At 45.8% G+C, this 25450-nt stretch overlaps 1 protein-coding gene across 1 annotated transcript in view; it reads right to left on the bottom strand.

The window, feature by feature from the left end:
* Nucleotides 1-17478, bottom strand: part of CPZ (carboxypeptidase Z) — a 353734-nt gene extending 336256 nt beyond the window's left edge. Inside the window, exon 1 of the mRNA XM_078678537.1 lies at nucleotides 17278-17478. Coding sequence (XP_078534663.1) covers nucleotides 17278-17473 — 196 coding nt within the window. The 5' untranslated portion in view covers nucleotides 17474-17478. The remainder of the gene's footprint in view (nucleotides 1-17277) is intronic.
* Between the last annotated feature and the right edge of the window lie 7972 nt (nucleotides 17479-25450).

The raw sequence follows: 25450 nt of genomic DNA, 5'->3' as shown, positions 1-25450 counted from the left end.
CTCAACATTTGCTTCAGAGTTTAGAAACCACACTCTCAGTAGTCTGATGGGATGTGGCCAGCGGATGTATGACGTTACAATGCATACTTTTACCAGGCATACTTTTACAACGCGGTTTTTACCACGCATACCTTTACAACGCATAGCGCTTAGAGGTGCTGGATAGTGGTAAGTATAATTTTCTATTCAAACTCCAGTCCCCGTGGACACTAGGGAAGGTGTTGGATAGAAAATTAAACTTATTCCCTATCCTAGAGCACCCCCCAGCGCAATGCGTTGTAATGGTTTGCGTTGTAATGCCAGCGTTGTAATGGTATTGCGTGGTAAAAAATGCGTGGTAAAGGTTGTATACCGTGGCCAGCCTCTAAAGAGTTAGTATGAATGAATGAAATAAAATTTATAATGCGCAACTAAAACCCGAAGGCATCAAGGCGCCTAACAAAACAAATCAAAGCAAAAAAGGCAGAACCCTACTACAAATATGACTTCGCGAAAAGCCGGGTTTTCAGAGCCTTTCTAAATGACTGCATGGTGGGAAGGGACTTAAGTTACACCGGAAGAATATTCCACCACTTAGGTGCCAGAGTAGATAAGGCTTTGCCACCCCATTTGACTCTACGGGTGCGGGGGACTGATAACAGAAATGTGTTGGCTGAGCGCAAGTTCCTAGAGGGGCTATAGGGAGACAGGATGGATCCGATCCCAGTAGAACTGCCTCTGGCCAGGGCCCCGTAGGTCATGCACAAAGTTTTAAAGAGGATTCGATCTTCAATGGGGAGCCAGTGTAGCGATTTTCTGGCGGAGGTGGCCGAGGTACGTCTGGGCAGATCTAATACAAATTTGGCCGCCGCGTTCTGGACCATTTGCAAGCGCTGCAGCAGACCCTTGTTTAGTCCCGCATACAGCGCATTGCAATAGTCCAGACGGGAGCCAATGAGAGCGACCACAACTTGTTTTCTCGCCTGCTGAGAGAGATAGTGTCTAATCTTCCTCAGTACATAGATTATGCCCCAGCAGGTTGAAACTGTTCTATTGACCTGTTGACGCATGCTAAGGGTAGGATCAATCAGGACTCCTAGGTTTTTAGCTAATGTAGCAGGGACAGGACAAGCTCCCAGTAAGTCCGGCCACCAGCTCGCCGACCATATCTCTTCCTTTCCTCCGAACACCATGACCTCCGTCTTCTCCCCATTTAATTTCAATGAATTGTGGATCATCCATTGAGCGACTGCCTCCATACAAGATCTAAATTTGGAGGCAGCGAGTTGGCCGGCTGGGAGAGAGAGACGAGGATCTGGGTGTCGTCGGCGTAGGAGACTACATCCATCCCGAAAGATCTAATCAGTCTGGCAAGAGGGGTCACATAGATGTTGAAAAGGGTCGGACTTAATGCCGACCCCTGAGGGACCCCACAATGCACAGACAGGGATGGAGATAGAAAATCCCCCAGCTTCACCCTCTGCTCTCTCTGGTCGAGGAAAGAGGTCAGTAGACACAGGGCAGACCCCTCAACCCCAATCTCCCTCAGGCGTGATGTTAAGACCGAGGGAGAAAGGGTGTCGAAGGCAGCCGTAAGGTCTAGCAGGATCAGGAGGGTGGTCTGGCCCACATCAACTCGTGTGCGGATATTATCCAGCACTATGGTGAGGGCCGACTCGGTGCTATGTTCCCTCCTGAAACCATGCTGTGAGTAATCCAGCTGACCAAAACTTTCCACGAAGCCCGCGAGATGCTTATTCAAATGGATTTCAAGCATCTTCGCAGGAGCAGGGAGCAGTGAAATGGGGCGGAAGTTCTTTAAAACCCCAGGGTCGAGAGATGTTTTCTTGAGCAAGGGCTTTACCACTGCCCTCTTTCATTGCTGAGGAAAGATGCCGTCCCTCATAGCCCTGTTCATGATCTCAACAAGAGGGGGCAGGAGAGATTCCCTGCACTGCTTGAGGATCTTAAGCGGACAGGCATCTAATGGGGAGCCAGACCTAGTTTTATTCAGGAGGTTCTCTAATTCCTGACAAGAGAGAGGAGGGAAGGAGGCAAGGTGCCCCAAAGAGGAGTTCTCAGCAGGAACTGGTGCGGAAACAGAGGGGACAGGGGGCTCAGTAGTTAGAGTCCTCTGCAGCTCTAAAGCTGAATAAATATCAGCGATCTTAGTCTGAAAGAAAATAGCTATGTTGTTACAAAGTTGCTGAGAGGTAATAACAGGGTCCGGGATCTGCAGGGATGTCAGAGAGTCAACAATCTTGAAGAGCTCTTTCGGGGAGGAAAGTGATATAGTGAGAGCCGTGAAATATTCCTGTTTCACCCTTATTACCTCCACCTTATAGCCCCTCAATAAGATCTTATGCGCCTCTTTGTCCCTTAGATCCCAGCTGGAATGCCAGAGACGCTCCTGTCTCCTGACTCCCTGTATGAGCAGGAAAGCAATGTCCTACCTGGAGTCAAGCAACATTCTAGGTCTCCAGGAGACCTGGGCTCTTGCCCCATCGATTTTGCCAGTCTTCACTGAGACTGTCACACCGGTTCTCCGTACAAGTCTTTTTGGGTAACCGCCAGGGAGGTTTATCTATTTTCATCAAGCAGTTAAGCAAATTGGAGGCCACAGTACTGGATCTTGGCTACACCGCGGCCGAAATATTTTTCCATCAGAGGCCTGAAACTTAACCAGAAAGCTATCAACTTGATACTGGTTAACTGTTATCTTAATGCATAAAAAAAATGTTGACAATGGTAAGTGAGCCGTTCGACAGCCTAGAGTTACTCCTCTTGTATCAACCTAACCACGAAAATATAATTGCGGGAGACTTCAATTCTCAAGGCTTGGGGGTGCCACCTGAAAGTATCACTTAGTCGAGACTGGGGTCTAATATGAGAGAATGCCTGTCAACTTACAAACTGACATTGGCACAACTGGAGAGTGAGCCTAAAGGGTCACTCCCTCTGACTTGTAAAGGCCTATTGACCATCGATTATGTCTCTCCCTCCGAGCGCCTAGCAGCCCAGCTTGCAAACTATGAAATTGCAGACAGAACAGAAAGCGATCATAACCCACTTAAATGCATTCTGAACTTAACATCACAACCATCAGCTGTGAGCAATCATGTGGGCATCTCAACGGGGGAAGAGAATTTGAACTTAGTAAGACGAATTAAGTTGAGGCCAGAATATACAGCAACTGTCATTGCCTGGTTAGGAAAATGGGAGCCCTCATTAAATCCGAATCATACTGAGTCAGCCCTCCAGGTGTGGGCAAAGTACATGAAAGAGCTCAGAAGCCCTCTGCTGGTATTGGGACCAAGACTAACTCCCAACAGACTGGTTGGGATAGGAGAACTGTATCCCAGTATGGCAAGACCCTCATCTCCACAAGAAGAGCTCTCTGCAAAGCCCAGAGGTGCCTACAGACAAAACCCTTCAATAACCACTGCAGCAGCAGTAAAACTTATGAGAACAACTCACAAAAAAACTGTCTGGGTACACAAGAAAGAAAAAAGAGTGTGCTCAAATTGTTCAATAGCTCAATGATCCAAACCAAGCGCACTTTTGGGACAACATCTATAAATTAAATAACAGCAGAGCAACCAGAGAGAATGGCATTCTAGAATCAGCATTGGTTAGGCACGTATCTGAGTAATATGTGGATCAGCCCATAGCCTCCAAGATTACCAGCCTGGCCTTGGTAATGGACTGTAAGCATAACTCCATCTCAGATACAACAACTGGGGAGTCAGTCATCTGGCCGCCTATCAGAGACGAACACAGGCAAGAACCCGACAGCTATTATGACAAAAAACTGAACTAACAAACTGCAAGAAGGTTGCGAGCTCAATCAGCCACCTGGTAAATGACAGGGCCCCTGGCAAACCTATTCCAATGTGCCCCTGACAACTGGGGTAGGTTGTTAGCCCCGCTTTTCAACCTTACTTTTCAAACTGCAACCGACCCTGAAGCCTCGAGAGGGTCTACCCTTTGCCCTATATATCAAAAGGGGACTTGGACACTGGTCTCAAATTACCATCTGATTGAGCTTCTGGATGTAAATGCCACAGCCTATGCTCATGTCCTGTTGGAACAGCTAGAGGTCTGGGTACAAGAGCAGGACATTCTGCTTATTTGTCAATCTGGCTTCCGGGCAGAGGCATAAACACTGGGTAACATCCTAGCATTGTCCTTTCTGAGACATCATGCCGTCCAAAAGAATAGATTACCTCTCTTCTGTTGCTTCATCGATTACAGTGCAGCATTTGAAAGGGTTGACCATGCAACCCTTTAGAGGAAACTAGACGCTTGGGACAAACCACCAATGCTGCTAAGAGCTGTAATCTCATTATACACTGAGATATGAGTTGGAGTGAAAACTGGGCTCAGGTCAGTTACCAGTCAAATCAACACGAATCATTGCCTAAAGCAGGACTGCATATTGCCCCCCTGCTGTTTAATCATTACACTGCTGATTTAGGGAAATCATTGGAGTCTAGATGTATGGTTCTTCCCAAGTTGGGAAATACCAAACTGCAAATAATACAGTATGCTGGTGATATTGTCATCATGAATCACACCAAAACTGGTATCCAACGGGCATTAAAGGCACGGAATACATTCAGCATGGCCAACTATCTCCCAGTAAATCAGGACAAAGCAAAAGTCATAATCTTTGGGAGATACCAGAACAAAAAGAATGTGTCCTGGCGCTTAGGTAGCAAGACAGTTATAGTACAACGAGGAAGTACAATTACATTGTTGTGTGGTTTAGTGAAATCGGAACATCAGCAGTACAAGAGAAAGCTCTCAAAAAGAAAGGTGCTGCCATCACGTAAGGGATTGATCGATTCAATTGCATCAACCACTAAGCAGCATTTTGCTGGCCCCTATCCTAAGGGTAATGAAGGTGACACTTCTCCCAACCTTATAGTATGGCCTGCCCAGGGGCTATAGACTCAGCCTTGGAGCAAATTTACTGTAGTTCATATAGAAAAACCTCCCATCATCGCTCAATTATAAGGCTAGAATTGAGCCTTGTGAATCAATCATTTGATATAAAGTCTCCATGCTGAAATTTTATATCAGAACCAGGAAGGTCCCAATTAATTCATCAAGGGGCCATCTGAAATTCATTTTTGAAGTTACAGGTAATCCTTGATTTAGCCAATAAATGAGTTCTATGGCATCCCTCCAGACTGAAGAAGCAGCCCCTCAAAGTTGGGGATGCTACATACACCGCCTGAAGCCTCGACTGAAATAGTGGACCCTTATCTATATTCTTGATTAGCCAACAACAAGCCGTGCTATTTTTGTTTTTAGATGTGGACTTTGCATCACTATTTTCACGTGCATTTGTCTGCAAAGAGAGAGCACTGGGCACGTTTTTCACTCACACTCACTGTGCCATTATAGAAGGCTTTCACAAACAGACATGTTCTTGATTATTGTTTGGAATAAGTGACCATGAGGTTAGTAGCGTTGTTGCATTCATATATCATGGGGACACCGTTTTGTATTACAGGGTTTACCCAAGGTCACTGATGATTCTTGGGTTCTCTCGTTAATGTAGAGACATTCTGTGAAATGGACAGCATGATCCAATCCAATGTTTCCTCATCGTCTCCCACTCAAACATCTCAGATGTCCTCTGTATGGTTGAGGAGGTGATTTGCCTCTATGACACAACTTCCTGTCACAACTGGCAAGCCACATGCCATAAAATCCAGCCAGGAGACAAGACATAGCATTCAGGGCAGGCAGTGCATTAGGAATAGAGTGAGCTTAGTATCACATAAACAGGGTGGGACTGCCACTGCATGAGGTGTATTACGGTAAGGTGGTGACATGGTGTAGCCGAGCAATAGGGTTTGTTGGATGTTTGGATGGATAGGATGTAGTGGCCAAGGTACTAGATGAGCAGGAGTAAGGGGGGGGGCGGGGGTAGGATAGTAAAAGCCCGCAGTACGTTCCGTTGAGGTTACAGTCGAGGTAGGATAAAGATGGAAGATCTAAGAATGTAATTGGGTTAATATGGAATTAGAATAGTTTAAACAGAGTGTTGAGTTTGCTAGGGTTACAGTATAGGTAGGCTAACGCTGTGGGACAGTGTGGAAGGCTACCTTATATTTACATTTTTTAATACATTTCAACTCACCACACTATTGCAATTGGAGTTCTGTAAGTGAAACTATGTTTTTTGTTGTTGCTCAATGTACATTTGCTTGTACTTTGGTTCAATGTTCATTTCAGGACTCACCAATTATCCATTTGTTGAGGACGTGTTATGTCTTAGTGAGTTGTGGGAGTAACCTATAGCCTCTTTCATTTAAGAGAAACATGATGTAGCGTAACATTTTCACTTCCACCTGGACAACTGCAACGACCCCGACTCCACCACTCTCCTTGACAACCTCGCCAACCGTGGACTGAAGCAACTTGTCAACATTCCCACCCACAGAGCTGGACACACACTCGACCCCATCTTCGTGGGAGGGCCATCAGCCACACCACCCAGCCCCTTTGAACGGATCCCCACTACGTTCACTTCACCTTCAACACCACCACCGCACCTAAGCCCGCACCGCACCCCCCTCGAAGGAACTGGAGCAAAGTCACAGAGGATCACCTCAACACCACACTCCTCCGAGACCTCCCCAGCGGCACGACCGACACCAACGACGCAGTCATAGAATTTTACCCCTGGATCTCCTGCTGCGCCGACAAGCTTGTTCTCCTTCACCACCCCCCAAATAACGACCTCTGAAGGCCACCTGGTTCAGCACTGAACTCTAAGAAGCCAGGCACTCCTGCAGATGCCTAGAGAAAACCTGGCGAAACCAGAAAACCACGGAAGCATGGAACAACCACAAGAACGCCCTGAAGGAATACCACTGGTGCATAAGAGACAAAGTGCACACTTATGCGACCAATGCCAATGAACTGTTCAATGTAATTGTAATTGTAATTGTGGTTGCTATTGTAAAGCGCGTTATCACCCAGGGGTCTCTAAGCGCTGTGGAGAGGGTGCACCTGAGCTGGGAGGCGGGGTGCTTATATAACGCCCCAAGCCTCTGAGAAGGTAAACAGCGTTTAAAACGCAACTTTTACCACGCACTACCTTTACCACGCAACTTTTACAACGCAAGTCATTACAACGACTTGCGCTGGGGGGCGCTGTAGGATAGGGAATAGTTTAATTTACTATCCAAAACCTTCCCTACCATCCACGGGGACTGGAGTTGGAATAGTAAATTAAACTATTCACTATCCAGCGCCCCCCAACGCAAGTCGTTCTAACGACTTGCGTTGTAAAAGTTGCGTGGTAAAGGCATGCGTTGTAAAAGCATGCGTTGTAACAACATACATCCCTCTGAGAAAAGCAGTGTCTTCAGCCTCTTCCTAAAAGGAAGGAGGTTAGTTTCTTTGCAAAGGCTCGCCGGGAGGCTATTCCATACTTGGGGAATAGAGGTCGAGAACGCTCTTCTGCCCATGGAGGACAGGTTGAAGCGGGGGCATGCCAGTAGATTGGCATCTGCGGACCGAAGTGCCCTCCTGGGGATGTAGTTGGTTAGGCGGTCCTTGACGTACCTCGGGGATTTACCATACAGGGTTTTATGAGCAATGCAGAGCCCCTTAAACTTGATTCTTTGCCTGACCGGAAGCCAGTGCAGATCACGTAATAAAGGAGTGGCATGTGTCCGTCTTGGTTTTTTAAAGATCAGTCTGGCTGTGTCATTCATGACAACCTGGAGTCTGGCCAATAGTTGTTGTGAGATGCCAGAGAATAAAGAGTTGCCATAATCCAGGCGCGACAGGACCAAGGCTGAGCCCGCCGGTCTCAGGTTGGCAAAGGAGAGGAGCGGGGACAGTTTTCGTAGTTGTCTCTGTAGTCCGACGCAGGTCGCTACAACTGCCAATACCTGTTTTGCCATCGATAGTTTGGCATCAATCTTGATGCCCAAGCTCTTGACGGCCTTAGCTGGTTCTGGAAAGGGTCCTATTTCCTTAGGCCAGAAAAGATCGTTCCAGGGGTTGGGGGCTGTGGTGACCGCCAGTACCTCTGTTTTATCGGAGTTTATCTTTAGGGAGTTTGCCGCCATCCAGTTGACCGTGAGTTTTAGGATGTTTTGCATCTTAAAGTGGGCCGAAGGTGAATTATCGATCTGGACGATAAATTGTGTGTCGTCGGCATAGTTATATATCCGACACTCCCGCTGATTTAGAGTGGCGATCAGAGGCTGTAGATAGGAGTTAAACAGACGGGGCGAGAGTGCTGAGCCCTTTGGTACACCACATGAGAGAGTGGCTGGATCGGATACCAGGTCAGCTAATTGAACTCTCTGGGAGCGGTCCTGCAGAAAGGAGGTGAGCCAGGCAAGGGCTGAGCCCTGGATTCCCAGATCCATAATCCACGACAAAAGTTGGGAGTGATTGACCGTGTCAACTGCCGCGGAAAGGTCAAGTAAAACCAGGGCGGATGGCATTTTTTTTATCAGCTCTGAGTCTCAGGTCATCCAGCACGGAGAGCATGACTAATTCCGTGCTGTGATGAGCCCTGAAGCCTGCCTGGTTCGGTTCAAGGAGGTGGTTATCTTCAAGATGGTGGGAGAGAGACTGCAGAACGTGCTGTTCGAGTATTATGGCTAAAAAAGGCAGCTGAGAGATTGGCCTATAATTTTTCAGGTTCGAGGTGTCTGCACCAGGTTTCTTTAATAGCGGGATAACCCGGGCCTCCTTGAAGCTAGCCAGGACGACTTCTGATTGTAGGGATTGGTTGAGTAGGGAAAGTACCTCATCCTCAATTCCTGGAAATGCCATTTTAAAGACTTTAGGCGGACAGGGGTCCGCTGGCGAGCCTGATTTCACCCGTCCCAAGAGTGTGGTCAGAGTCTCCTTCGTCAAAGGTGGTAGGGTAGTAAGGGGGTTGGCGAACCTCGGAGGAGGAAAGGTTGGACCTGGAGGGCATGGGAGTATGGGGGTGCGGTTGATTTCTGTCAGGAGGTCATGTATTTTCCCGGTGAAGAAGGACTGGAATTTATGACAGTCTTCCTGGCTGAAGGAAGGTTTTTGCTCCTTGTCCTTCCTTAATTCAGTCAAAACCCTAAAGGTGGGGGTTGACTGCTGCCACGATCTTGGCCTCGTAGAATTCAGCCTTCCGTAGTGAAATGGCCTTTTTATAGGAGGCAAACATTGATATATAGGCTGACTTAGCACTCAGTTCATAGGCTTTCCGCCAGGCTCTCTCATGCTGGCGGAGAGATTGTTTGAGTTCTCTGAGTGCCTCATTGAACCAAGGTGCTCCCTCCCCTTTATTTGCAACTCTGACCCTGCGGGGTGGCGACCACGTCTATGGCATCTTTGATTCTACGTGAGAGTCTGACACTGTCAGCGTCTAGATCTACATTACCCTTCCGTGATTGAGGTGTACCCAGGGGCAGTAGGGAGGCTACTAACTCATCTGCGTTCCAGCTACGCAGTACTTTCCACTCCGGCGGGGAGTGGACCAATCGTTTGGGTGGGGGAAGTCGGCCCTGGATTAGAAAATGGTCTCACCAGGAGCAAGGGGAGATGGTAATGGGGCTAGACATTGGGTGAGATGACCACACCAGATCAAGGGTATGGCCCCTCGCATGTGTCGGGCCTACCACCCGTTGGCAAAGTTCTCGAGAGGTGAAGACCTCTTCCAGCTGCTTTGCTGGCTGTCTTTCGGTGAATTTTCCCAGTGGAAGTTAAAATCCCCCATCACCACCATATTTTGATAGCGCGATTGAAAATCGTGGACTAATTCCAAGAACGGTTCCATGAACCCGGTCGGTGTACGTGGTGGCCGATAGACGATTAGCATTATCAGGCAGGTCGTAGAGGAGGACAACTTAACTCCCAGTACGTCAGCACCCTCCAAACTATCTGCATAGAGGGTTTCGGCCTTGAGTGAGCAGTTGTGAAGAAAAGCAACTCCCCCTGCTTTCATATCATAAGATCTGTTGTGGTGAACAGCTGTGAAATTTGAGGGGAGTGCGGCTACCAGATCTGGGATGGAAGACTCTTCCAGCCACGTTTCCGTGAGGTCTAGAATGTCCTGTTCATTCTCTTGGAGGAGCGTGAAGACCTCGTGACTGTGTTTCTGTAATGAGCGGGTGTTCAGTAAGGCAAAGCTACAGCCTTGTGATCTTGCTGGCCTTACCGGCCGCAAGGGAGGCGTGGGGGAGTTAATATTTATGACGCTGGCTTGCGGTTTCAACAACCCCTCCTTCCTGAGTAAGTCTAAAAGTGGGTTATCCGGCAGAGACCCACCCTGACTTAAAGATAAAAGTTCCTGTCTGGTGTATATATAGCGGGGTCATACAACACCTCACCCAACTCCCCAGCAAATCCACGGACGTCACACCTTCCCACAAACTCTGCAACAAGCTCAGCTCCTACTTCCATCTGAAGATCAAGGTCCTCTACGAGAACGCCACCCCCTCCCGTGCGCCGCCGACAATCCTACCTTCACATCCTGGAAATCCCGTCACCGTCGAACACATCACTACGACTATGTAGAAAAGCCACTCAGGAGCCTCAACAGACCCCTACCCACCGCACATATTCCACAGGGCCGCCGCCGCCATCGCACCCGAACTAGAACGAACCATCAACGCCTCCTTCAGAGCTGGCACCTCCCCAGACTACTGGAAATGGGCGGAGGTCAAACCCCTCCTCAAAAAACCCACGGCCGACCCGACGGACCTGAAAAACTATCGCCCATCTCTCTCCTCCCCTTCACGGTCAAAGTCACTGAGAGGCTTGTTAACGCTCAGCTGACCACCTTCATCGAACAGAACTCCATCCTAGACGCCTCCCAGTTGGGATTCTGCAGCAACCACAGCATCGAAACCACCCTCCTCGCTGCCACGGATGACATCTGCATGCTACTAGACCAGGGACACACTGCGGCCCTCGTCCTCTTAGACCTTTCCGCAGCCTTCGACACCATCTCATATCGCTCACTAGCAGCCAGATTCCACGACGCGGGGATACAAGGAGCCGCCCTTCACTGGATCCAATCTTTCCTCTCTGGCAGAACACAGATGGTCTGACTCCCTCCCTTCCTCTCCGAACCCACTGACATCAACTGTGGAGTACCCCAAGGATCATCGCTCAGCCCCACGTTTTTCAACATGTACATGGTACCCCTCACCACCATCGTCAGACGGCATGGGCTTCGCATAGTTTCCTACGCCGATGACACCCAGCTCATTCTCTCACTCACTAAGAATCCTGAAAGCACTAGACTCTGCTTCCAGGAAGGAATGAAGGACATCGCAGCATGGATGAAAGACAGCTGCTTGAAGCTCAACTCAGAGAAAACCGAGGTCCTCATCCTCGGACCCTGCACCTCCACCTGGGACAACACCTGGTGGCCTTCCGGAATCCACCCACCCTTACAGACCATGCACGAAACCTCGGCATCATCCTCGACTCCTCCCTCTCCATGAACCTCCAGATATACGCTGTTGCTTCCGCCAGTTTCAACTGCCTGCTCATCCCCAGACCTTTAAATGGATCCCCCCTGACTGCAGAAGGACCGTCACCAAATCATTGATAACCAGCAGACTGGACTACCGCAATGCCCTGTACGCTGGAATCAACAGAACTCTTCTACACAAACTCCAAACCATCCAGAACTCCGCAGCCAGACTCATCATTGGTACGCCGCGCCGCGCCACGAACACATGAACGAACATGTAAGAGACCTCCACTGGCACCTGGTCGAGAAGAGGGTCACCTTCAAACTCCTCACGTACGCCTAAAAATCCCTCAACAACATTGGATTCAAATACCTCAACAAGAGAGTTTTCTTCCAGATACCCAAGAGGAACCTCCGCTCTGCCGATTTTGCCTTGGCAGAGGTCCTCCGCATCCGCAGAAACAGAGCAGGTGGGAGAGCCTTTTCCTACATCATGGCCACGACCTGGAACAAGCTCCTGATGAACATCCGACGCTCCCCTACCCTGCTAATTTTCAGGACGGAACTCAAGACCTGGCTCTTCGACTGATCTGGAGCTGCACAAACCCCCCCCCGCACCTTGAGACCCTCATGTGTGAGTAGCGCGTTTTATAAACCCCCTGATTCATTGACTGATTCTCTGCATTGACTGTCTACAAGTCTTTAGCAATTAAGATGTGCCAAATACTCAAAACAGATACTACTCAAACTTTATTTTTATACTACTCAAACTTTATTTTTTGTATATAACAGAATTTTGATCACTCCCGCCAAATTACATGCTATAGACCCTTCTATCCCTTCTACATATTGGTCTTGCCCCAATACACATGCAGATCTCAAACATATGCTTTTCACTTGTCCCTTAATTCATATTGTTGGGTCCAAAGTTTGGCAACAAATTAATTCTATTTTTTCCACTCAATTTCCATTTTCACTCACCCACATTTTTCTGGGTAGTTTATCTGACATATGGTCTTCTCTGACTTCTAATATTTCCATTATTTATCTTCTCTTAGCGGTGGCATTTCAACAAATCACTAAATCTTGGAAAAATGCGTCAAACGTCTCTTTTCAAGCTTGGTGGTATGGTGTCTGCTACAATCATAGACTAGACAGAGCATATGTTTATCCTATTACACTTGCTATTAAACGTGATTTATTATGGCTAACAATTACTAATTTTTTGGATGTATCTGCTCAATCTCGTCCAATGCATACCCCTACTACTGAAGAAGTACCCAAACCTCCATGATACAATTTATACAATGTTACTTATTTGTAGTACATAATTGTTTTCTTTTTACTGTATGGCATTTTCGATAGAAGCCTTACATGTTTTATGCTTATTATGCATTTTATATGAAGATTGTTCTATATTTAATCCCCTCCTCTTCTTCTTCCTTCCTTTCTTTCTATCTTTCTTTTTCATCTTTCTTTTTCCTCTCTGTGTTGCAATGTACTATTTTTTGCGTGATTGCTTTTTGCTTTGTATTGAAGATATACTGTATGTTTCTTTATTGCAATCTTCATTTTCAATAAATTCTTTTTGAAACTCAAATACTCAAAACAGGGCTCATTGGAGGAGATACAGTCACAGATGTTAGGTACCCTCTTTCTACAGCCATTGTTGGCCACTTTTCTGGCAGCCTCTCTCTGAGGTACCCACAAATCATACCTCCCATCTTTCATTCTTCCCCTGACCCATTCTCCCCAAAGGTTTGAAGATAAGCTTAGGAGACACCCTAAGTACTTTTTTACCCTGATTCCTACTTTTCCTCATCACAGGCCTTACAAAATAAGATACACTACAGCATGAAGACAATCACCTAGATTACCTACTAACCACAAATATGGGCATTTTTTAATTCGCAGGAGGGTAATAACATCCACATCAATTATCACTTCTTGTTTTGACTACACCGCCAGCCTATAAGCACTATGTAAGAACACGGCATGACATAAATGTGCTTTCAGCCCAAAAGGGTATCCAGAGTTTCTTTATCAGTGTACAACAGTCTTCAATGTGACTACTGTAAAATATTATCTCATGTGGCTCACGCCGCTAGAGTACATACTATTTAGAAGCAGGTAATAAAGACAAAAATGTACTAGACTGCGGAAAGACAGTTAACAATAAAACACCCAGTACCCCTGCAATGTCGGGTTTAAGGAGACTCATCAGAATCCCTGGAAAGGGACATTTGTTAACAAATTAGGACCTCTCTCCCTCGCACCCACCTAGCCCACCCATCTGCCTATCTACTCCAGCTTTGCACTTACTTAGACAGTGCTGTTCTTCTACTTTGCAAGCCTAAAGAGTTTGTGAATTATTTTGCACTTATACATGAAAATGTTTACATATCTATAACAGCTATTTACTCTTTGTTGCTATCTATTAAAATATTTAATTTTATGATTAACGGAAAATAGAGCAGTCCAAACACAAAAAGTGCATAGCTGAGTATAAAGCTTTGATTATAAAGTAAAAACTGCTTATTTTGCAAGCAAAATTGAAACAGCTAGAAATCCCACTGAAGAACTGTTTTCTACTGTTAAAAAACTGACCACTGACACTTCAAACATCTTTAAGACTTTAGTCAGTCTGTATGCAATACTGTGGCAGATGCTTTCCATTACAAAGTTGAAGATTTTTTATACCAAATTTTCCAACATGCCGCTCACCCCTCTTTCGGACATGCACACTTCCTTACATTTGGATGTGGACAGCACCCTTAGCCAGTTTATCCCATCAGCTAGAGAAGAGGTAATCGAAATTGATTAAATTATCTAAATCAGGCTCTCTATGTGACCCGTGTACACCAAAGGTGGCTACCATAGTAGCTGAGATTTTTGCAATTAAACTGACTGATACTTTTCATCTTATATGCTGGTCTGGCTCATTTCCCTTAGAATGGAAGAAGGCCTCTCTATTACCTCTAACTGAGAAACCATCTCTTGACCCTCGAGGCCCTAATAGTTATCAGCCTTTTTCCTGTTTACATTTGCCAGTGATGCTCATCAAAAAAGTTATGAACAAACGGCTGGTTGAACATGTTCATGCTAACTATCTCTTGGATGCCGCTCAGTTTGACTTCCATGCTGGTCACAGTACTGAGACTGCACTTATCAAAGCCAGGAGGAGATGAGGCTGTCTCTTGACCGGGTGGTACAGCTGCTCTTATCCTGCTCGATCTATCAGCAGCCTTTGATATGATAAATCATGGGCTGCTGAAGGAGCGTCTGGGAAGGGTTGGAGTGACTGGTACATAGTTGGAATTGCTTAATTCCTTCCTTATTGGCCAGGAACCGTCGATTCAATTAGGGGATTTTACTACTCACCCCTACTCTATGCCATGTGGGTCCCCCAGGGGCATCGCTTAGTCCGACATTGCTCAATATGTATGTCACCCCACTGGCAGATCTAATTAGATATTTGGCTTTCCCCTTGATGTTCAATGCCAATGACACTCACATTGTTGTCTCATTAGCCTCCGAGGACTCTGGTACTGAGGTGAGATTCTGTGACTGCATGCAGGCAGTCAGCTCGTGGATGTCCATGAACTGTCTGAAACTCAGTTCAGGAAAGACCAAGGCCTGCTCTTTGGTGCCCAGATTTCCTTTTGGTCTCCTGCATGGTGGCCGTCTGATTTAGGTTTACTTCCCACTCCTGGTCAATGATAAATCGACCCATCGTGATCAAGTAAATGCAGTTACCTCTGCTGCCTTTTATACCCTTAGGTTGATCAAGGGAATCTTATCTTTCATCCCAGCTAACTTGCAGAAGACAGCAGTTGCGTCTCTGGTGCTGTACAAGATCGACGATTGCAATGGGCTTAATCTCAGTGCTCATCAGCATGTACTAAACATGCTGCATGAGTTGCAAAAGGCAGCTGCCCGCGTGCTTTTGAAGATTCCGAAATACCAATCTGTCTCCAAGCCCATGAGCATGCTTCGTCGGCTCCCAGTCAGGCAGAGGATTCTCTTTAAGGCACTTTGTATTGTATTCAAAGCACTGCATGACCAAGGTCCTGGCTTCCTAAGGAAGAGCTTTACCTGGCATATTCCAGCTAGGTCACTACGTTCTGCCTCTACTAAAGCGGTGATAGTGCCTAATTTAAACGTGCAACCCGGGGTGGAAGAAGCCTTGTGTTGGGAGCAACAAAAGCCTGGAATGCTCTCCCTCTTTACATCAAAGCCTGCCAACCCTTTTGGTTGTTAGAAAAGTTGTGAAAACATGGCTGCTTTCTGCCAATTAGTCTTCCTAATTTAGGGCCTCCTTTCGGCTATTTTACTTAGCGCCAAGAAGCCCAATGGCATTCGAGAGCTCTAGAAGCATAAATAACAACATAACATAACAAACACAACTATCACTGAAGATAATCTCAATGTTCAGGAACACAAGTCTTTGCAATCATTCAGGTAATTGTTTTACATTTAATATAACACTCACATTTAACCAGAATTTATGTTATGTGGCACGTGGGAGTGTCTCATAAGTCAGTGATTTTATGTGTCCCCCCCCCACATTTTCTGTGTGTCTCCGCCTCGGTATGCATATCGGTGTCTCCCAGTCGCCAGTGTCACTGTCCAGGTGTTAGCAGCTATGTATGTCTTTCACTAGAGCGTTGCCTGGGAACGCGCTGGTTGTCTCTCCTCTCCCAGGATGCATTTTGCTGTCTCCCTGTTGCTAGGTTGTCTGTCTCAGGGTGAGAGCTATAGTCTGTGGCGTCCATCTCATTACTTGTTTCCCTGACGAAGAATACAAGCATATATACAACTTTTCTCTTTATCACATACGTTATCTCATTAAAACAGATCTATGTTCTTGTCAATGATTGTTTTGCAACTGCATGAGCTCTAGCACACAATTAAACCTACATCTAGCCAGATCTAAAATAGCGAGCTCTTAATGAAATCGACCCGGGCACCCAGATGTTTCAGTTTATCCAGCCTATGATGTCAGATGGGACGTCCTGAACTAGATTCTGACATGTAACTATGAAGGGATAAAACATTGAACACATTGTGTGGATTCAATCTTTGCCAACAATCGATATCAAAATAAACCAAACCATGAAGTGATGCGAACCATTACAAAATTGTATTACATGAATCATCCCAATGTTTCAATTACAGCTGGTCTCCGCCTGCGCCACGAGACACGCGGTGTCTGATTTGCAATCATGATAAAGTGAGCCAGTTACAAATGAATTGAACGAAAGGCCCAGACAGCATGAGTTTGAAATCCGCTTCATACCTTTACTGTTAAAAATATTGCATTAGTGACGTTAGATTCAATTACAAGTCATGTACTTGTGTTACCTCGTGGCTTTGCATATGACATCATTTATGAAGGAAAATAATCCGCTCAACAGACATGCTGGTGTTAAACTACATTGTTTTCTTGTTGGTGTGCTCAGCGTTCGTGTTTGACCGACTCATATAGGTGCGAGAAAAACGCGTGGGCCATCCCACGCAACTTTCAATGGGTGACGAGCTGTGTTTTCACCACACACAATCAACGAAACACAAATATGTACCCATAACAAAAAATAGCGCATGCTGTAACCGCATAAGAATTTCAATTGCTCATGTTTTTAGCTAAAAAGTATTACACGTCTCAAATATTAGCTTGCATCCTCGGCCTATGAAATGTGGGTATATAACTATGTATACATGTGATTTCCGCATGTAGTGTACTAGCCCAGTCTACGTCTCATTTTTCTACACGTAATTTAAGAAATGTACAGCCGCGAACATTCCTTGCCGGGTTGAAAAATAAATCATACGCCAAAAAAAAGTGTTACCTAGTGCCTCGTCCATGGGGCTGCACCTCGGGGAGCAGTGGACGATCCCTGCCAAAGGGCCCAGCATCAATCCGAGCAGCACGATCATCTTTACTCGCTCTTTGTGTGGGAGATACAGTGATGTGGCAGTCTCTGCTCTGCTGCGCGTGTTCTTTGTGTCTGACTGCCTGACAAGGCTGCGGTGTAGCAAGCACATGCGGCTGAAACGGCCTCCTTGAAAGGAAGAAAAAAAACACACACACATGGCCGTGGCATCATGTTACAGTTGGCACGCGCACCGGGCGGGAAGCGGTGGAGGTCGTGCAGCTTTAAAAGTGGTTTTAAGAGCCTCGGTGTTTGTTTGCGCCTCCTGTGGGTGGGTGCAAGTCCGAGCATATTTATTCAGGGGATGAATGGGTTCATCGAGGTTTCGGCAGCTTGCTTCTTTCATTTGGAGTTTTACTGTTCCAGTGCCGAGGAGCTGTCAGGGGGATAATTCTTGCGTTCGGCGAGCATGTCGATTTGTTTATACAGTAATTCCACCGTGCCATTAATCTAATCCGGGAATGCTAACTGGGTGCACGTGTTTACATGAGAATGCAGTTTCAGCATAAACGCCAATGCCCTCCTGTCGGTGCAGATTAAACATGGCTGGTGCCCGGGTGAGAAGAGATGCGTCCATTTCTCTTCTAAAGTTTTAAGGAAGTTTATTTTTTGTCCACATTTGTACACCTTTCTCTCCAACCCCGCTTTTTGTCTGAGGGAACACGAGGCGCTGTGAGAGAAGCTTATTCTTGGAATAAACCGATGCCATGTACCCATTATCTCAGTGGAGTCCAGCATGTAAAAACCACCTTTTCTAAGTCAACCCACAACACAATTACATTTTTCTATGTGACGCCGCTTCATACTGACACGTTATACTTTGCTTAGAATTTTTTCTTAAAGTCTCACTGCTATAAACACTTGTAAAGCACGTCTCTAGCTGTGCTCTGCAGACAGCCTCATAATTCCTACACCTGGCTTCTTTCATCTTACTAATTGTTTATTTTTATCAAATGTTCCAGGTGAATTTGCTTCTGTACTTCAGCTTTTTCAACACTACATCCTTTATTCATAGCATCCTTTCGTGAGAAAATGCGAAAGACGCACTCTCCGGCATTGAACCTTCGCAACAAAGTTCAGCCTTGCACCTCAAAGGTTCTCGGCCCTACCAGGAGGGCAAAGCAACCGAGGCCTTTAAGGGGGGTGCCACAATGCATCAAGTGGGTGTCACGATCCCCTCTTAAATGCCTCTCTCTTCTCTACCGTGCTATGCCGGAAGTACAAAAGAGGAGGTGATGTGGTTGGGGCACAGATGAGAGAATTGCAACACCAAATATTGGTAAAACAGGGCTTCTGACTATCACAGGGTCCGACTGGCCCGAGAGGGCAATCTGGCAGCACCAGAAAGGAGAGCATGGCAGGTCTTGTTGTGTGGTGGGTGGGTTTTGTTTCTGTGTGTGGATGTTGTTTTGAACTTCTTTAAACAAAGACTTGGGTCTCACACGGTATTAAAGTGGCCGCATCATATCTTATCGGGTGTGCAGTGGTACTTGTTGCATGTTGGACCTGGCCCTTTTTTCAGGTTTAGGGCCAAACTTTTTGCCTTTTGCCTCCTATTTTTCTGACCCTCTTTTTGCTGGTTTTAGGACTCTGGGCACATTATCACTGCTGATCAGTGTTAAAGTGCATATGCTCTCTGTGTAAAGTGTAATTATGATTGGTTCTGCACAATTGCTATTTTTGATCCACTGGTAAATCCCTAGTAAAGTGCTCTGTGTGTGCCCAGGGTTTGTAAATCAAATACTACTAGTGGGTCTGAAGCCCTAATGGTGTTACCCACAGGATTAGGCCTGTAAACATGTCTGAGGCCTGCCATAGCAGTGTGTGTGAGTGCAGTTTTAAACGGCCATGTCGACCAGGCAAGTGCAACTACTTGCCATTCCCTAACCTTCCCTTTTTCTACATGTAAGGCACTACCAAAGTAGGCCCAAGTTACCCCCATGGGCAGCAGTGTATCTGAAAGGTAGGACAGATACTGATGTGTTTTAAATGTCCTGATAGCGAAATACTGCCAATTTCGTTTTACACTATTGAAAGGCTATTTTTCCCATCGGTTATCATTGGAGCTGCCTTGTAACATCTTACAAGCATAACTTTCAATTGGGAATAGAGGGAGACTTGGAGTTTGGGATCCTTGAACTCAGAATTTAAAGATACATCTTTTAGTGAAGTTGGCTTTTAAGTTGTGTGTTTGAAAATGCCACTTTTTGAAAGTGGGCATTTTCTTTCCTTACCATTCTGTGCCTCTGCCTGCCTGTGGAATTAACGTCTGGTTTAGATTGACAGGGGCTGTTTGTGCATTCACTCTAGACAATCATACAAAAGGGAGCTGAGGTGTGTCCTGCATATCCTGATGACCCATCACCAAGCTGATGGGCCTTACTGAGCAAGAGCGGTGGAATGAGTTGTAACTGACACCTGAATAGGACTGAGTCTGCCTTTCACAATGCTGGCTCCCCCCTATAGTGTGGCTGGAATAGGGATGACAGAACAGGTTCTAGAAAGCATCCTCAAAGGCAAAAAAGGTATAAGTTTTGGACCCAAAACCCCAGACTATTAGAACACTTCTTGATCAAGAGGAATCTCTGCCAAGGAGAATCTAAAGTGCTGTGACGAGGAGTAATACCCCTTTGCTGTGTGTTGCTTTACTGGGTTGCCTTACAGTTGCTGCTTCTGCCTTGGAGACAAAAAGGATAGGATTTTGCTGGGTATCCTGTTTGTGAAGTTTTTCCAAGGGATTGTGTGTACTTGACTCCTGTTAAGAAGTCTCAGGGCCATCAAAGACTTCGCCTGCAGCATTCCTGAACTCCACTGCTGGGAGTTCTGACTATGCCTCGGTGGAGTTGGTGGAGTTCATCTCCGTGAAACTCCGCAAAGTGCTACAAAAACTCTGTTGTGCTCTGCGGTGTACCACTATCAGCGGAGTCTATTATGTTGCGCTGTTTGCACTGGTTTTAAGCATCGCAAGTTTGTCCCTTGCTGTAAAAACAGTGCGAACAGCACTGCACTTTGCACTGGAGGGCGTTCCTGCTTTCTACCACTTGAGTGGAGATTCTATTTGAGCAGCAGCATCCTCAAAGCAAGCAGCAGATTTCTCAACGCAGGCGGTTGCGACCTGCCACGACCGCCTGAGTTGAGAAATCTTGCTTGGAGAAGGTGTAGCGCCGGATTTTTTTCTCACAAGTTTTCGCCAACTTAATTTTGGTGAGCCCCATGAGAGAGAAGTCTCCACTCTGTGCAATTCATGGTGTTTTACAAAACTCCGTGCTCGAACTCTTCCGGTGGAACGGAATTCTTCGCCCACCCCTAGTTCTCACCTGGGTTGCGTTGCCAATTCCAGTTCTGTGCCCTTGGAGGTTGTTCGTGCTGAAAAAACCATCAAGGAGTGCTGAAAATCCATGCATCTTCCTTCAGCACTGTTTTCCCACTGTAAGCTACCGTGCGGTTGAAAAACTCAGGGATCGCCTGTTTGTGGCTGAAAATATCAATGCAGCAGCTGTTCACGGCCCGAAGAACTACCTCAACCTGAGTCCCGAGTCTCTGAAGTTCGAGTCCCCTGCTCCGACTCCAACGCAGGCCCTCCTGTGTGCCTGTAAGATTTGACTCATCACCTGTCTGCGTCTGCAGAAATCAATGCAGTGCCTGGAATACTGCCACATCAACCTGCAGCACCTGGATTTTCCATGCCTCAAACCTGTGCCCCAAATCTGCATCAACGCTTGGCTTTAGTAAGGAACTGAGGAGCGTCCGGAGAATCGATGCATCCCCTCACCTCCTGAGGTTCCGTGAGAATCATTACGACGTTTTGGGCATTCTCGGATATGGACGAGTTTGGTATCTATGAACCGTAAATGACGAGATTAGTAGGTGTATGCGTTTACGCTACACTACTTAGAAGGGTTCGTCTCCTTTACGGGTTTTTCTATCTGAACCCTCGGGTTCCATTTTAGATACCGCATCCATTTTGTTTCTTGCCCTCACGTAGCCAGCGAAGGGACAATGTCCGCTTCGTGACCCTGCTATTCCCAAGCTCTGGCGGAAGATGAATATTCTTTAGGGTCGTCTTTACGACCGGGGGAATGACACGGCAAAGGCAGATGGCTCAGCTTGAGGCTTATTCTGCCGTGTTGGTCTATTGTTTCAGCTTTACACATGTTAGGTTTGAGTCCTTTTGATCCTGTGATCACGCTTCCGATATTGCCCCCACACTCTTCTGTTACGGTTGTCTGTCTTTCTTACACCTGTTCCTGTCTCTTTCTTTCGCCTGTTTACAACTAGAGTGGAATGTGCCTTATGGCGAGATGATGTGCTTTTACAGTTGGGAACCGGCAATTTTACTATAAACATGTTCCGGGCTTCTGAAAACATGAATGAAATCCTTTTGAAGTTTACTGTGGGAACTGAGTTGTAACCTTTTGTTCGTTATGTCGAGCAATGACGAAAATGTGTATAAAAGGAGCGATTCCCTTTTGCAATTTGAAGCAGACTCTCAGAACCTACACTATGTTGTACTTCTTGCGATTTCTGTATCCCTGCAGTAATAAACGCTGATCTTTGACGCCGAAGGAAGTGTCCCGTGTCTCTGTCACTTGTACGCCAGAGCAGGTAACCCACGAAGGTTTCAGGTGTTGTTCCCTGGCACCGCTGGGCCTTAAAGAACCCAGTCCTTCACTCCCTGGAAGGAACTGATGCATCAACTTCCCTGCATAGCAGTAAGGAACCAATGAAGCACCTCCCCTGGGATCCTAGAACCGACGCATCACCTTCCCTGTGTGTAAGAAACTGACTCATCGCTTTGCTTTCTGGCATCTCACCTTCCCTCTGCCTGTTTCCATCATGTGATGTTTAACGCATCCCAGGTACTTTGCACAAAAAGTGATGCATCCATAGTTTTATGTGGACTGAACTGGTTTTTACCTTTTGAAAAGGATATTTTCACATATGTATGGTGGATTTTTGTTGTTTTGGTTTACATAAAGATATTGTATTGTTCTTAACTTGTGTGGTGTCCATTTGCCGTGTTTTCACTGTATTCCTGTGTGTGTTTTGTACAAGTGCTTCACACATTGAATCTGAGATAAGCCTGACTGCTTGTGCTAAGATGCCAAGGGGGTGAGAATGGGCTTTCGTGGGTGTGTAACTCCCTTACTCTGACTAGAAGGAAGGTCCTCTACTTGGACAGGGTGTAAACCACTTCCTACTAGAGAACCCCCATTTCTATCAGTGCAGCATTACATTAAAAAAACGTAACTGCCACCCAAGCCATCATATCTGTTGCACATATACCTTCTAAAAGAAATCGGTGTATTAGTTGAGGGGGGTAAGTACTTACCTCAATTATTAACAACAACCCACATTAGGGTGAACCCTTAAAGTAATTAAATTAACCTAAACTCAACACACTGGAAGCTATTAGGCTTGGCCCGAATTTCAATTACAACATCAAATATGGAGCAGTACTACAGTCCAATCCAGGGGCACAGCTGATATCGTGATGATCACACGTTCTTTTTGAATGAACTTTATCACTTTTAACAATAATTACTCCTTGTAATCCAAAACTTTACTCCATTCCATTTTATTTTCATTGTTCTTTACGCACGTGATTTGCTTATGTTTAAACAGCTTCTCATGCCGGGGATATGCCTATCCAGGCCTTTTTCCGGCACGCCCAAAAACATAAAACATCATCGGTTGCAGGTTCTTATGTTACCCAATGCATTTCGGACTGTACAAAGTCCTTCCTCAGGGGTTCACTACAAAGTAAAAAACATTACTGTTAAGATCTGACTTCAAATCACTATAATTAACTCTTTACATTTTCCTCCCTACAACATCATGCTGTGTGTTAAATTAACCTATGTCCAGCGATTTCCCTCTAAACTCAGAGCAAAATGCTCCTGTAATTAAACCTGACGAGTCCTCTAACTAGCATGTTTACTCTATGATTTTAACCTTCCTAGCATTATAAGACACCCCAAATCTTCAACCCTAATCTACTTCTCCCTTCACCATCCCATGATAGGCTTTCCATTCCCCAGATTCCGTCCACTAAGCCTCGTGCCTTTTCAACTCCAATACGCATTCTTTCTTGCCACTGTGATTCCCGCTCTCCGGCGGTGTTTACCGATACGCCATGTTTTCCCGCTACTTTAAACTCTCTATGAAGTTGCCCCACCTCTTCAATGTAAACTATCACAACATTGCTGTTGGTGCTGTTGTAATTCCTGCTTCCTACATTGCCCATAATTCACCTCTTCCCGAATCTTTCGACCTCCACCAATATAATTAGTCCTTATATAACACTTTTCTAGTTTTGTGATTCCCCAGGTAAAAAAATGCTATACCCCGCCCTCCCTGTTGGTGTTTTCTCGTACGCCGTGACAATGATGAAAAAAATCAATTTCGTGAATTTATACTACGTATAACATACAAATTGATATGTGCAATATTTAAAAAGATGTTGCATGAAAAAGATGTTCAAGAAATACATAAACGTGCCCGTAAGGTGTTTGAAACCAAATGTTACACCAGGTTAATTTGAGTATTTGGTAATTCTGTGTTAATCTTTGACGCGGAATTTCCGAACATTTCTCAATCACCCCTCCTCACATAATTGAGAGTAATTTGAGGGAAAAGATCCTAATGTCACTCACGCTCACTAAATATGTTCTGCTGCATTTGACACTTTTTCTTAATGCAAAATGAGTCCTCGTGTCCATTTTGGATGTGAGGGTGCATTTTGTGCTACAAAAATAGCACTAAATGTTGGTAGTAAATTGGGGCAAAATCTTACACCTAGAGCACTTTTAGTGAGTGCGAGGAGCTGTTCGCTGTTTGTGTTCTGTTGCATTTAGTGCTATTTCTTAGTGCAAAATGCATGCTTGTGTATCCATTTTGGATGTTAGAGGGCATTTTAGAACTATATGTAACATTTATCTTCTCACATAATTCAAGTGTAATCTTGCGGAATTGTAAGGTATTTCCGTGTGACTATGCTACACTGAATTACACGAGTTACGCCCATCCATTTTAGCTATGGCACTGAACAGATAAGACTAATTTAGAGGCAATGTGTGAAATATTTGTGCAGCACACAAACAGTAATAAAGTGAAAACACAACACAAGAAGAATACCACACTAATTTAGAACAATAGAATAAAATGTAATAAAATGACAAAAATCCAATCAATATAACCGGAGTAATGCAATTTCAAAGACATAATGTAAGTATAGCGCCTAAAAGTGGAAAGTGCCAACTGTGGTTATATGGTCATGGCAGACCAGTACAAAGTCACAAGTTCAGGCCGTCCACAATGGAGTGAAGGTTGGAGAGAGGGTCTAGGTTAGTCCCACTGAGAATTGTACCATATGTCCTTGATGTGGAGCGTTGCGCCGCACTGCGTCAGTTCCAATGAGCTTCAAGGGCGGTGATGAAAAGACCTGCATCACGCTGTGCTGTGTTGTGTCATGCTGCATAAGTTCTGAAAAAAAACACAATTAGGTCAGGAGGAGAACACTCTGATGCCAGGCTAGGCTGGTGGGCAGATGCAGGCAAGGTCTCTGGAACTTGTTATGTCCCTGTAGCTCAGGCCAGAATGCCTGTTAGCTACCCCTTGGAGACACTCTGGTGGTTCTTCTGGGTTCAAGTAGCATGTCCAGTCTTCCTTCCTCAGGCAGCAGGGTAGCAGAGCAGTCCTTTTTGCAGCAGGGCAGTTCGTCCAGTACCAGGCCAGCAGAGGTGTACTGATGAGTTTTCCACAAGTCCAGGAATGGTCTGAAGAGTGGGTCTGAGGGTCTAATTTTTAGGTCTCTCTAGGCAGCACTTGCGCTGTCTCTTCGAGACATGCTGTATTCAGGATATGGGCATGAACTCCGCTCATTTTCCACCCATCTTTTCCAGTGGCCCCTGTTACTGTCCTTTGCAAATGGTGGCTTTCCATTGGTCAATAGGCTTAGTAGTCCCTCCTTTATACCGTCTATTCTCTTCTTGTAACCTCCTATAAGGACACCCCCTGATACATGTGTTGTTACTTGGAAGCACTATTTTCTTAAATGGTTTTCTCCTGCCAGCTGTTGCAGGGAGGA

The sequence above is a fragment of the Lissotriton helveticus genome, chromosome 2_2 (assembly GCF_964261635.1).
Source record: "Lissotriton helveticus chromosome 2_2, aLisHel1.1, whole genome shotgun sequence".
NCBI lineage: Eukaryota > Metazoa > Chordata > Amphibia > Caudata > Salamandridae > Lissotriton > Lissotriton helveticus.
This window is presented reverse-complemented; position numbering and strand designations above follow the sequence as displayed.